Source organism: Hakea prostrata, chromosome 9 (assembly GCF_041222555.1).
Source record: "Hakea prostrata isolate BN-2017 chromosome 9, UWA_Hpros_2, whole genome shotgun sequence".
NCBI classification, from domain to species: Eukaryota; Viridiplantae; Streptophyta; class Magnoliopsida; order Proteales; family Proteaceae; genus Hakea; species Hakea prostrata.
Window position 1 is genome coordinate 17,380,179 of NC_142608.1, and position 14,932 is coordinate 17,395,110.

Consider the following 14,932-nt stretch of genomic DNA (forward strand, 5'->3'; position numbering starts at 1 on the left):
AGGTCTGGGAGATGATTGTTTTGTTTTGGGATGTATAACTTCTTGATTTGCTTTCTCCTGGCTGGAGATGGTGGGGTATTGATCTGGTGATGGATGAAATACTAACAGGGGAGAAAAGCCTTGTTTGTAAATAGAAACTTGAATAAAGATAGAATCTTGATCTTAAACTCAAATTTGGATCTTGAATTTCAACAAAAAAATTGAGGAAGATCTTCACAAGTTGAATTGGAACTTTATTTAAACATTCTGAGTTTCCCACCATCAAAGAGTTGATTGGTAGACGCACTAACTTCACAATTCGAACCTCCCAGGCTCCTACTGTCAAGAAGTAGATTGGATACACACATCAATCCTACCAATCTACCAAGGCAAGGTCACTCTTTAAGACTCAATCTCCAGTTGAGAACAAAGGCAGCAGCTGCTGCTTGCAAAGCAGTTTCATTAATCAAATTCGTGCTCTAATCCCTATTACAACTATATAAAAAATAAAAAATTAGACTCCTATATGAAAAAGGAAAGGCCTAACCCAATCCTTAACCTATTAGATAATGTAAACTGAATAAGAACTGAAATGAACTCAAAACAAAGGCATGATCTTCTCACACGAAACACTTGGGTAATATTCCCTAAGCCAAAAGGAGAATATCCTACACAATTCAACAACTGGTTTGCAAACCAATTCAATCTTAAGAAAAATGAAGCTCAGTAAGGAGATAAAAACACATAGTTCCCATATGTTACCCATCTACCCATAGTTTAGGCCCATAGAAGTGGTCTAACATACAGAAAACCATTGGACCAAAGGCCCAACATGTAAATAATCCAACCCTGCACTAATTCCTAGTAAAACAAACCCATCTTGGTGATGAATCTGCATCAGCAACCCCCCACCCCCCGGCCTTTATTTTAGGCAAAGGCATACTTCTAATTAGGTTTCTAATTCATATTCAAAGATTTATTCCACCCTAATCCATCTTTTTTTCCCTCTGCATCTCTCTTCTTCCTTATCGGGATCAACACACAACTGAACCTCATATGAAGCCAGGATCAGGTTGAAGAGTCAAGCTACGAATCCAATCCAGGTCTACTTTCTTATGTTGGAACCCTAGAATTATACAGGGTTACAAGGAAGAGATCACGTGAGAACTTAAATCTTGATTCAAAGATCATAAAGAAAAGGAGTGGTGTGTGTGCTGAAACAAAATCTTGAAGAACAGAAAACAGAACAGCTTTCCTGTTGGCCCCAGGAACCAATCCCTCTTTTGTATCTGATCTCAGTACCATGGAATAAATTTCAATTGAAGCGGTTGAAATCTCAACCGAAATCACTACATTTTTGGAAATCGAAACAGAACCTTCAAGATTTCGTCGAAAATCATAAGTTCGATCAGAATTTCCCAGATTTCACCAACATTTTACAAGTTTCGACACTCCAACTTGTTTTTCCTTGGTTTTTGATGATTTTATCCCATTTTCACCTAATTTCCACAACTCTGCCTTCAAACCTCTTTTGCTCCTCTTTTGCCTCCAAACACCTCTTAAGCCACAATAGCTACAAAGGAAACTCCGACTGCAATAGAATGTGAAGCATGAGCCATACCCAATGGTTCCAAACTTCCCATTTTTTATTATTTTTGTTTTGTTCATGCCTTAAATGATCTTGTATTGCCTTTAAATTAATATATGTTTAGTCTAGAACTATGATCTATGATTGTGTGTTGTTAAATTTTTTTTTTTTTTTATTTGCTACAATTTTTTTCTTTCGGATTTTAAAAACTATTTTTTAAATTATGCATTTTGAATGGGCTTCAACTTAATATATACGAGAGTCTAAGACACCATCACTTGATCTAGTTGGTCATTGCATTTTGTTGAATTGTTGTATATGCAACCATTCTATCAAACAATTTATGAATGCTGATGATTCTATGCTTGTATGCAATACAATTTGCACTTGTCGGAACTAGTCATTTGTTAGTATACTTGAATGATAAACTTCAGTGGTTTTTTTGGGGCAAAATACTAGTTCCATTGTGTTTATTAGCTTTAAATAGATAGGAGGCAAGAAATTAGATGGAATGAAGGTCATATAAGGCCCTAAACCTACGGTTGAAATTTCAAAAAAAATACCAGGTTTCAACCGAAATTTCGGTCAAAACTTGAAGATTTCGATTTTTGTCTAGGTTTGAAATTTGCACCATGCTCAGTAGTTAGTAGCAGATCACACCAAGACCAATTGAGTAGCTCTAGGGTCCACTGACAAGGACTTTGCTCCCAACTGGTGATATTAAACTTTTTTTTTTTTTAACCTCAAATTTGGGTGAGATGTTCAGCTGCAAAACTAGTAGTTAATCTGCTGTTCTCTTGATCCAAGAACATACACTTGGTCAATATGTGTACCTATTTGCTGAAACAGGATATATAAGACTCTGTTGGCTGAGTCCTATTAGGAGTTCAATTCTATTAGGAGTTTTAGTTCATGTAATTTTCTATTTCTAGTTACCTAGGTAAGGGTATTTATGTAATAGTGTTCTTTCCACTTAATTAGAAATAAAGGGCTTGGGCTCCCACTGATCCATCTAAACCATTTTACCACAATCAATTTTCTCGACACGGTATCAGAGCCAAAAAATTGATTAGGGAATGAAAAAATAGAGAGAAAAAAAAAGGAGAACGAAGGAAAGGGAAGTTGCTAACCTCTCTCTCCGCTGCACCACCATCGCTACAATCACCACGATCACCATTGAAGACCTGCAGCTACAACCCTCTACACCCATCACCTAAAGACCTGCAACTACAACCCTCGGCACCCATTGCCTCTTTTGCTCGACCACAACACCCCATCAAAACCCAGCAGCCATCGCCCTTTTAAACCCATTAAATCGAACCACCAAACCCCTCTTCTTCTTCCCTAACCCATTGAACCCAACTATTGAACCATGATTAATTTTCCCTCTACAGTAGCCTTTCTTTATTTTTTCTTTAAAAAAAAAAAAAAAAAGAAAAGAGAGAGAAGAAAATGTTAAACCTTATCTTATGAATCCTATGAGTCCCTAAAATTATTTGGGTGGTAAGGCTCTTTAAATCTGCAACATTTCAATTATTTCGAAAGGTTAAAGGCTGTAGAATAACAGAAATTTTTTGAAACATGGCAACCACCGATAATATTACTGCTCCATGGGAAGCCTATTGATTTTGAGTAGAAAAGGGCACAAAAGGGGGCAAACCCAAGGCTAATCTTTCTGAGACTATTCCCACAACACCCTCTACAAACATTAGTTTTTCACAAGAAAAATTAGCTACTCTGAGACATATTCTGCAGTCTTTTACTACTAGTACAACCTCTATTATTGCTCCCTCCACTACCCATACCAACTACTACCTTGTTGCTTCAAGTAAAACTTTTATAGGCTTCCATATTTCTTCAGTTTCTGCTCCTTGGATCATTGATACAGGAGCCATAGATCATATAACAAGTACATCCTCTTTTTTCCAACATTATTCTCCAACTTCTGGGAAAGATGAAGTCATAATTGCCTATGGCTCTTATTCTTCCAATGCTGGAAAAATGACAATTCAACATTCTCCATCACTTTCTTTGTTTAAAGTTTTGCATGTTCCTTCTTTCTTTACTAACTTGTTGTCTATCAGTAGTCTTACACGTTACTTGAATTGTAACATGACATTTTTTCCATCTTATTGTGTCTTCTAGGATCTGGTAACAGGGAAGGAGATTGGACATGATAAACTAGACAATAGACTTTATCTGCTAGAGTTAGTTGGAGGATCTACTTCTGTTGGCTGCATCCTCTCATCAGGTCCATTAAGTAATGTCAGACATTGATCAGTGGCATCATAGGCTAGGTCACCCCCCTCTAGGAACTCTTAAGAAAGTGTTTACTAATTTAGTTTCTTCTTGTAATAAGGACAAATTTTTTTGGTGATGCCTACATCCGTGAAGTAGACTTATTTTACCTATTCATCTCTTCATAATAGAAAATCTATTCCTTTTGTGCTAATTAACACTAATGTGTGGGGGCCCTACAACATGTATTTATTATTGGCCATAGATACTTGTCATTTTTATTGATTGTCACTCTCATTCTACATGGATTTATCTTTTAAAACAAAAAAAATGAGGTTTTTCGATGTTTCGTGATTTTCATAGTATGATTAAAACTCAGTTTAATGTCATTGTGAAGATCCTTCGCAATGACAATGGCATGAAGTATATTGATGGCGAATTTAGAGATATCTCTTTGTCTCTAGCATAATACACCAGACTAGTTATGCTGATATGGCTGCCCAGAATAGGGTTGAGGAAAAGAAGATCCAACATTTTTGAGAGATAGCCCGTTCTATTATGATTGTTATGAATGTCCTTGACCAATATTAGAGTGATGCTATACATGGTGGGAGATCTCACGAGAACTCGCTGAGATCTAGCGAGATATCTAGCTATTTGAGATAGCGAGACGAGATCTAAGAGATGGGAGACCTCGCCACATCTCGGCGAGATTTTGCCATCTCTAGTCCAACCACCTGGTTTAGGGGGTTTTAAAACCCCCACATCTCGCTCAAGAGAGGTGAGATATGCCTCTCTCTCGTTGCAACCCTCAAAACTTGCCGAAAACTTGATTTTTGGCCAGAATTTGTTGGGGATTCAACTTATAAACATCCTTAACACATCTACAACATCAGATTATCATCATTCAAGCCTATTTCAACTAGATCTTCAACAAAGGTAAGATTTTCCCCCAAATTTGATTTTTTTTCAAATAAAATGTTCTACAATGAGTGTGTGAGTCTAGTATAAATACATGTTGATCTACTAGCTTTGACTTACACTTTCATGGAAACAAATTTAATGTGACATTTAAACCGATATGTGACATACTATAGTGATGAGTTGACTAGGGAGTCATATGTGACCACCGTTCATAATCTGTTGATGCAAAATGTTGAGTGATACTCTTGTTGTCTTGTAGTCTTGTAATCTTGTTACTTTTGTACTCTTGTGATTGTGAACTTATGGATTATGATTTATGAATTACTAAAAGTCTAAAACTTCTTATGGTTTTAAAATTTTGAAGACATTTAAGTTCTTTGATAGATTGATGTGTAATGTATTTGATACTTGATACTTGATAACATGAATTACTTGATATCTCTATAATACATGTTGTCTAAGCTTGCATTTCACAGCATTTCGGTTTTACACATAGTGTGGACTTAGAAGACATACTTAGGGTTATTTTCTCACAAATCTAAGGCCACCAATGTAATCAAAAGGCCTTAAATAGGCTAAATATCAAGTTTCAGCCCAACTGGGGCCCTAAAACCCACTGAGATGGGCCACCAAGATTATGCCAAAATTTTGGTAGATCTCGGTCGAGATCTCACTATTTTGGAGTGGCGAGATCTTGCTCGAGAGTGAGATCTCCCACCATGATGCCATACTCACGGTCTCTTACCTTATGAATAGGATGCCCAATAGGATACTTAGTTTTAAATGACCTAATGAGATTCTCTAAGGACATTCTTCCTTTGTTATTCCCCCACAGGTTTTTAGTTATGTGTGTTATGCCGAATCACAGGACCACTAGAGTAAGATGGCTCCCCGTAGCCTATGCTACATATTTATGGGGTGTTTTGCTACTCAGAAGGGGTACAAATGTTATCATCCTCCTTCCAGAAAAACCATTACGTCCATTGATGTAATTTTTAATGAGTTTTTCCCTTACTATACATCTCTCCACAGAGAGAGTCCTAAAGGAGCGGTGTTCTTCCCAACTCTGAACCTTCCTACTTGCCACACGTAAATTCCCACACACCACCACAACACAACTTAGGAGCTCAAGAAGAATTTGACCAGGGAGAGACTTCGACCAGTATACTGGAGGACTCTAATTCTCCCCTAACGTTTTCTAAACCATCTGAAGAACCTAATCAGGAGGAGACCACTCATGTGATGCACACTATTGAGGTCTTTCAAAACAATATTGACCAAAATAAGGAGGTGCAGACTTATCAAAGGACGAACAAAAATTGACCAAAGCAGCCGACAAAAGATGACATATTACCACTCTGGTCTCTTGCTCCAAAATCAGATTCTACTGTTCTCCTTAAGGTATCTTCTTCTAATCTTCCTATTACTGTTAGAAAAGCAATTAGATCTTGTACTCAACATCCTATAGCTAAATATGTTTCTAATAACTCTTTGTTTGACTGTTATCATGCTTTTATATCCTCTCTATCATTTGTTTTTGTTCCTAAAAGTTGGCAGGAAGCCTATGCTAATAAGGGATGGAAGGAAGCTTGGTAGAGGAAATACATACAATGAAGAAAAATGATACTTGGAAGCGGGCTACACATCCTCTAGGAAACAAACACGTGGACTGTAAATGGGTGTTTGTGGTTAAATAGAATATAGAAGGATTGGTCAACAGGTTTTATGTTAGACTAGTTGCAAAGAGGTTTACCCAGACATATGGGATTGATTATTAGGAGACTTTTGCCCCTGTTGCGAAACTAAACACTGTCAGAGTTCTGTTGTTTGTGGTTGTGAACGAAGGTTGGAACCTGCACCAACTAGATGTAAAGAATGCCTTTTTGCATGAGGAGTTTGAGGAGGAAGTCTATATGGAAATCCCACATGATTTTTTTGATGACAATACTACAGGAAAAATTTGTCCTTTGAAGAGGTCAATTTATGGGTTGAAACAATCTCCTAGATGTTGGTTTGGACGCCACCAAAAGGCAGTGACCTCTATTGGGTACAACCAAAGCAATGTTGATTATATACTCTTTGTCAATAAGTCAGGTAATATCACACTTCTCATTGTTTATATGGACGATATTGTCATCATAGGGAATGATGGTGAGGAAATACAAAGGTTGAAGAGCGTTTTTAGCAAAGATCTAAGGAAGTTACAATATTTCCTAGGAACTGAAGTGGCTAAATCAAAGAAGGGTATATACCTATACCAGAGGAGGTATGTTCTACATTTATTATCAGAAATAAGAAGGTTGTGGTGTAAAGCAGTTAATACCATTATTGAGGCCGGAGCTAAACGTAAGGAGGAAGAAGGAGAACCAATGGACAAAGGAAGATATCAAAAGTTGGTAGGGAAGGTTATTTACTTGTCCCACACCAGGCCAAACATTGCTTATGCTGTAGGAATCATAAGCTCGTTTATGCATAATCCATAGTCAACTCATATGAAGGTTGTTGCCAGAATACTGCAGTACTTGAAGGGAGCTCATGGAAAAGGAATACTTTTGTCACCCACTGATAATCTAAGGATAGAAGCTTACACTGATTTAGATTGGGCTAGGTCTCATAACATGAAGTTAATTTCAGGTTATTGTACCTTCATTGGAGGTAATTTAGTAACTTGGAGGAGTAAGAAACATAACGTGATAGCTTTATCCAACACAGAAGCTGAATACAGACCCATGATTCGTGGAGTTTGTGAGCTACTATGGTTGAAAGGTCTGCTAAAAGATACTAGAATTCAAGTTCCAAACCCTATGATGTTGTATTGTGATAACAAGGCTGCCATTAGTATTGTCAATAATCCTATGCAACATGATCGAACTAAGCACATTGAAATTTACAGATATTTTGTCAATGGAAAGTTGGAACAAGGCTGATTTGCATGCCTTTTGTGAGATTTGGAGACTAAGTCGTAGTTAAGGGTTTGAAGGAAGGAGATTTCCTTCCTATTGTAGGCAAGTTGGGTATGACAAACATCTATGCTTCAACTTTAGGGGGGGTGTTGGTTGAGTCCTATTAAGAGTTCAATTCTATTAAGAGTTTTAGTTCATGTAATTTTCTATTTCTTGCTTTCCAGGTAAGGGTATTTATGTAATAGTGTTCTTTCCACTTAATTATAAATAAAGGGCTTGGGATCACACTGACCCATCTAAGCCATTCTACCACAATCAATTTTCTCAATGGAATCAAAGCTAGTAAATTATTTTTCTACCTTAACATACTTTCCCTTGGTTGGAATTTCCCCATCTGTGGAGTATCTTTTGTAAATTCAAAGCATTCTACCATTGGGAAGAAGAAATGCAGATTTACCACCAAAATGACTTTACTGTCTTAGGAATAATATTTATCAATGTGATAGTTCACTTTATGGGCCATAAGTATGGATAGCAATGTAGCATATGGGATTAGTTAACTTGTTTCTTTGTAAGTGGCCAACATTTTGTTAGGATGCCTTCCCAAATAGAAGAGGAAACTGGGGAAGAAAAAAAGAGGGTTGGCACGTGTCTTTGACGCATTCCAACATAGGCTACAAGAAGAAGTCTGAGACTCCGAACAAAAGAAGACTCTGTTGGAAGACAGTTGAAGAGACCACACCAAACAATAAAACTATGATGAGGGATATGACCCTTAACCAACAAGCTTCTACCAAGGAGATCAGGTTCCAAGATTGGATGAAGTTCCCAGCCTCTTTTGAGCTCAGAAGGGCTCGGAGAAAGAAAAAAAAAGAGGCAGCTCAAAAAACATTGTCTCCTCTACCACGGGGCATTCTACCAATAAGGGGAAGAAGCAGCCATGACTAACGACGTTTGCATAGGCTACTTAGAAAGGCTTGAACAGTAAATGATACCTCTAGCAATAGCAGGGTGGTAAAGAATAGCCACAAGGTTTCAAATGAGCTAGCCTAAAGAAGGTGGAAACACCACCATGAATTTGGCTGGAAATAGCATCGAAAGCAAAGGCTAATGCTTCATAATGTTGTGCCAACAAAGAAGAATCAGAAATGCAGGACAAATCCAAATATAAAGAGTAAGAAAGATATCCAAGTACACCCAACCAACCCATCTGCTTTCTTCTTAGCCACAACATTCCATATTAGCTTCTCTGGTCCTTCACAAACCAAGACCTCTTCCATTGGAATTTGGAAAGACAAACAATTGGTCCAGTTGACACTTTCAGATCCTCTTCCAAGGAAAGGCAGAAGAGACCTCTAACTCCTTGATTGTCGACTGAGGCAACCCAAAAATACCAGACCAATAGATGAAAGATGACTAGAGGACTGACCCAATCAGCCCCAAATGATCAACATAAGATAATAGCTTGTCTTTCCAAAGCTGAAGCTTCTTAAGAATGAGATATAAGAAAGGAACCTAGTTATGAGCAGTCAGCCTGAAAGGAACGAAAGGCAAACCCAAGTAATTGACCAGAAGGTGGCAAATACAAACCCTGTCTTCTCAATCAGGCTGTTCTTGTTGTTATCAAAAACTCCACTGAAAAAAGAGAGAATTGGAGGGGTTGATATGCAGGCCTGGCTCCTCAAAGTGTCATACACAAGAAATAATGGGTAAAGACAGAATATTTGCATTAGGGAAGATCCTGAGGAGGTAAGAGCCTTGCAATTTGGGGTGAGAGACAGTATAACACTGGATGCTATTGGAGAGTGCTTTGGGAGCTTGGGTGAAGATGAATGAAGAGAGGACATCCTTGTTGAATAACAATTACCCACAGAAGAGGCAAAATAATCAGTCAGACTATCGTTGACCAACATTGAGATGCACAGAGAGGAAATTCCATGATATCCAACTGATGAACATTGGATCTGAAAGCCTCCCTCAGAAAAACCTTAAAAATGAAAAGTGTCACTTCAAGGAGTCAGCGGCATTGTGAACGCCAATCTTTTTATTTTTTTGATAGGTAAAAGGGGGCACAAAGATGTGAACAAGGAGGCTTGAACCCAAGGCCTACAGGTAACAATGGGCTCTTTATGTACCACAAGCTACCAGATGCACTAGGCACTTGTTCACAAATGTTGATTTTAGTTAGGACAGTAGGGAATGAGATTTTATGTCAAAGCCTCTAAATCCGATTTATGTGGGGGACTCCTGAGATTTTGTCAATGTAGTAGTGCTCTTTTCTTTCTACAGTATGTTTAACTGTTTTTGTCTTTGCAACAATCCGAGTAACTGACCCAAATTAGTTGGGATAAGGCTGAGATGTTTTGTTTGTTGTATTACAATGTAAGGGCAAAACTTTTTTGTTTTTTTGGGATAAATAAGTTGCAGCCTTCGAGATGTAAGGGCATACTTGCAATTTGGTTTTCCAATTATCAATCATAGTTGTGGAGAGATGGATTCCTCTCTAGTTCATTCTCCTGCATTTCTTCAGCTCCTTTTGTTATCTTCCTTCTCTTGTTTTTCTACATCCCTCTTCTTCCTTCTTGGGCTCAACATACAACTGAACTTAACTTTGATCTATTACTCAAATGGAAAAATCAAAAAATAACAAGAAATAGATATAAATAAGCACCTGTGCTTTTTGTGATGGAGTCACACGGCAACAGATAGCTGTCCTCGACAATATTGCTAACTCAGTAAATGCTTCACGATAACGATTTAGTACAATTTCAAGTGCCCAGCCATCAACAACAAATGCCACATCCTGTTGCTTCCCACACAAAAAAAAAATTAGGATCCTACTTATCTTTAGGGAAGTATATAGTGTCAAAAATTAACATACCTGCTCAGTCATCAACCAGAAGATGCTACAAAGACAAATAAAAAAACTAATGATTCAGTTATCAATAAGAACAGAGTTCTCCTATTGACCACAGACCAGGATATTCAGCATAAGTGACTGCCAATCCCCTTGCCTGTGAAAGAACTGAACTGCTTTCCTACATAGCTGAGAAGTGGAATATACATGTCGAGTGGAAGTCTAAAGCTGCCTAGAGTTGGTTGCTGGTTCAAGCCTCCTCAACATATGGTTGAACTGCACTGTGATGGGGCTTTAATCAACTCAGCAGCTTCTTATAGTGGTGTGATAATGCATGCAGTGGGAGATCCTATTCTGGCTTTTGCAGGTAAGGGAGAGCAACTTTCAGTATTAGCTATGGAGTCAAAAGCTTGAAGATCTGCATATCAAAAGGATTGCTGGTTGTTTCTATCCAATCTGATGCAAAGTTGGCGACAGACATTATTAATGGCAGAATCCAAGGACCATGGACAGGGCCAGCAGCTGATTTCATCATTGGCATCCAGTTGACACAAAGCTAGGTGGAGCAGGCACCTAGTGATTTTCCAGGGGAGCTAGTGGACCTTATTTAAAAGGATGAAGAAGCTCATATTACTTTGAAATGAAATGGTTTTGGTTTTCTTCTCCTGTGTGGGACCCCAGGTAGGAGGGAATGCCACCTTTGATGGAATCCTTGGGGTTACAGGAGATTGCATTTCTGTATGCCTCCTTTGTCTAATACAAAAACAACCATTGTTTTTAAATGGGGAGTCAGTCAGTCTTAACTGCTCCATGGTACATAACAAAAGATACAAGAGATTTCTAACCAAGATAGGGTGTACAGCTGCCTTAAAATGGAACAAGAGAATCAATACTGTGACCTCCTGGGCCATTCACTACTGATGCAGAACAACCCTCTACTGGGGCTTATTTTCCTCAAAATAAACCCAGTGTTGGTGGCTTGTACTGGTTATAGGTCTTTAATCCCATAATGAACCACTTTACGGGCACAAGATGAAGGCACAAGATTTAAGTACAAAAATGGCTGGTCTGTTTTAAGGTAAGGATTATTAGATTTGATATATAGGACAGCAATATCATCAGAAGTGACTAGGGTATATTTCAGAACCCATTAATGTAAGTCAGCAATAATAGACACTAGGTCAGCATTAGTAAAGCATGCCAGCAGAACAACTTATGATTCACCCAAAAAATGAATAGGGTAACAGTAAATCAACTCACAGAACAGTGACTTGTTCACCAAAAACTTGAACAGGGCAGCAGTAAGGTATCTCCCAAAACACTGTCGTGGTAACCAGTAAAAAGAAGAACTAAGCAAGCAAGTAATCTAATGCAACTGAGCAATTCCTTAATGCATCAAAAAAAAAAACCAGGGAAGCAAGAAAACAAGGAAGAGTATGGTAGTCTATTTACTAGAAGAAAGGAAAGCTGAGGTCAATCCTGGCATATAATATGGCAGAAAATTAATGAAACAAAGACAGCTTATGATCAAGACTGAAATTAAATCACAATCCAGAGGCGTATAGTCTCCCAAACAGGGTACTCAATTGCAACAGCAAAGAGCAATGTAGAATCACCAAAGAATTCCAATCACTAGAACCTTCAACCAAAAGAACTTAGTAAATGGGGCTGTAGGCAAGGAATAACATCTCAAGAAGAAGAATCGACCCAGCAAAGTAAGAGTATGGGTTACTCGCAGAGGGTCATTGAGACATCAAAAAACAGAGCATCCGCAGGTCTGTTATGCTCTGTTTTGGAGAGTCAGCAGTCACTAATCAGGCCATCTAAATGCTCCAGAACTTGGATCAAGTGTTCCATTACTTGAGCAAAGACCAGTCCACCAAGAAAAAACAGCAACATCAGTCATGTAACATGTACCATGGCTCCAATCCTTCTCTTGTTTTTCTTCATAAGTCATTGAAGAAGAATCTGATAAACAGGTAAAACAGCAGTAAGTGGCAGCACACCAGGTAGGGAGAAGAAACGGAAAAACGAAGCAAAGGTGAGAGAATAGGGTTTCCCTAAGGCTGATTAACCAGGCTCTGTTACGATGTTAGAATTCAGGACACTTTGACCGGCCTAAGGACTGAGAAAGGATAAGGAATTGGAGAAGAAGAAAAGAAGAAGGGAAGATGAACCAGCATAGGACAAAACTCCCAATGATTCTATACTAGGATAAGCCCTCTATTTGTATAAAAAGGTTACATAGATCTGGTAGAATATTCTGTCCACTTATCCGAAAAATAGAAAGACAGAAAAATAGTAACTCCTACAGCTCACCTCAAATCAGATCTGAATCTGAGTTTCCTAAACTAATTACATAGGAAATCTGGGAATAAATCAAGATCTAACCTACGACACCTACCTTGACACCCAACTAACTAAAAATAAAAGGGTAATGGCATTTGGGATATTCCATATTATGTCTTTCTTTTAGTTTCATAGGTTCCCTATCCCCTTCCCACTTAAATTTTCTTTAAGAATACAAAAAAATTTAGGTCCATTTTGGGTGCTGGTCTAAGCGCATGTTAGGATTGCTCCATTGTGAGCAAGCAATCATGGGTAAAGTTTGAAAACAACCTATCTGTGAAAGCTGGGGTAAGGCTACATGTGTCATGACCAAGACCCTACAATGGCATGAGCTTTACGCTCTAGGTACAACCTTTTTTTTTATATATATATATAAATATGTCCATTTTGCGGCTGCATTATCTAAATTTAATTTGATATCCAGCCCACAAGAAATATGAACAGGAACATGAGTTAAATACCCATTGAGATATCCCGTTAAAATAATAGATCCAGCAAAAGATACACAATTACCAATTTACCACTCTGTATCCAACCTGTTTACAGCCCAACCCAATTACTGAATAAAAAGTACACAAAGCATATCTGATATTAAACACAGAAAATTTCCCTCCAATTAAGGCAAATTCTTTTTTTATGTCCTTTTCTTTTTTGTGTGTGTTTGTGTTTTCCCTCTTTTTTTTTTTTTTTTTTTTTTTTGGGGGGGGGGGGGGGGGGTGGAAGGAGGGGTTAAAGGGAGGACATTTCATCTATGCAGAGTGGGACCCAAGTCTATAGATCCATCATAAAATAGAAAAAGAAAAGGGGCAAACCCGGTACCTAAAAGCTTCCGGACAAGCAGAGTGCAGGGACAGGGGGCCGGGGGAGGGGGCAGTTTTCATATGCAACCTTAACCACAAATTTTTATAAGACACTGTTTCAATGCCTTCACCTCAGGCTACAGCTGTGCTCCACTGATCATTGTGCCAAGTTCCACCCCTTATATCCAACAAAAAAATATGCTTAAAAATATTATGATATGCTTTAGGACATATATGCACTGGTATAGAGATGGTAACAGCACGTCCTTCACTATAAAACAAGGGGACATATCTTCATGACATTAGGATCAGAAGGTGATTTTTGGGTTAGGAGTTTACCTTAGGTTCTGAAGTAGTTATCCTCATTGTAAGTAACACTCTCTCTAAGCTTCTAGAAACTTCATCTTCAGTTTTCCCATTAATCAACAGGAGTTGGCCTTTTGGCTCTGTTAACAAACACAAAAGCAAGTTCCGTGAGGAGAATTAGTGTTCCATAATTTAACATTAGGCGTGAAATAAATTTTGGGTAATACTAATAACTAAGGCCCTCAAGAAATGCAAGCTCATACATTATTTGACATGTAACGATGTACGTTTTGTAATTGTTAAGCAATAACAAAAGAGAAAAGAACAGTGAGAATTGATGCATTTGTGTAATCCTTGGGAGTTTTCTACTTAGTGTTGGAGCTCCCACTTCATTCAATATCTAATGACTTAACAAACACGATAAGGAAACAGAAAAAGCAAATCACTGAAGAATCTCAACTATCACCCCCTTTCAAGCTAGGGCATAGATATTGATCATGCTCAACTTATGGCATAGATATTGATCATGCTCAACTTATTACGAATTTAACCCACTATAGCACTCCATACAGACTTCATAAATAAATCTGCAAGTAGTTCTCCTGAACGAACATATCTAGGAGGAGTGGGTCTTTGTTATAGATTCTCTTGAACAAAGGACAATCTAATTCAATGTGTTCTGTTCTTTCATAGTTTCATGAAACATAGGATTTAAAGCAACATGGATAGCAGCTAAATTATCACACACCAGTCACATACGAGAATCATCTGTAAATCCAAGCACAATCAACAACTGTTTTACCACAATCAATAATTGTTTCAGTCATGTAACATGTACCATGGCTCAAAACTGAACTCTGTGTTGGATTGAGAGTTTGAGACACAACCATTTGTCTGCTGGTTTTCCATGACACAAGATCCCCTCAGCAATTGCAATAACCTGATGCAGTTAAGATTGAGCAATTGGATCAACCAGGCCTCAAAAAAA

The 14,932-nt window shown here is 38.1% G+C and overlaps 1 protein-coding gene across 5 annotated transcripts in view; it reads right to left on the bottom strand.

The window, feature by feature from the left end:
- Window positions 1-14,932, bottom strand: part of ALA2 (aminophospholipid ATPase 2) — a 113,746-nt gene that overhangs the window by 21,041 nt on the left and 77,773 nt on the right. For 4 of the 5 annotated variants that reach the window (XM_089167718.1, XM_089167717.1, XM_089167715.1 and 1 more), the window contains exons 17-18: window positions 13,978-14,084; window positions 10,304-10,441 (exon numbers count right to left, since the gene is read on the bottom strand). In XM_089167718.1, coding sequence (XP_089023844.1) covers window positions 10,304-10,441; window positions 13,978-14,084 — 245 coding nt within the window. The remainder of the gene's footprint in view (window positions 1-10,303; window positions 10,442-13,977; window positions 14,085-14,932) is intronic. The other variant, XM_089167716.1, reaches the window with a different exon arrangement.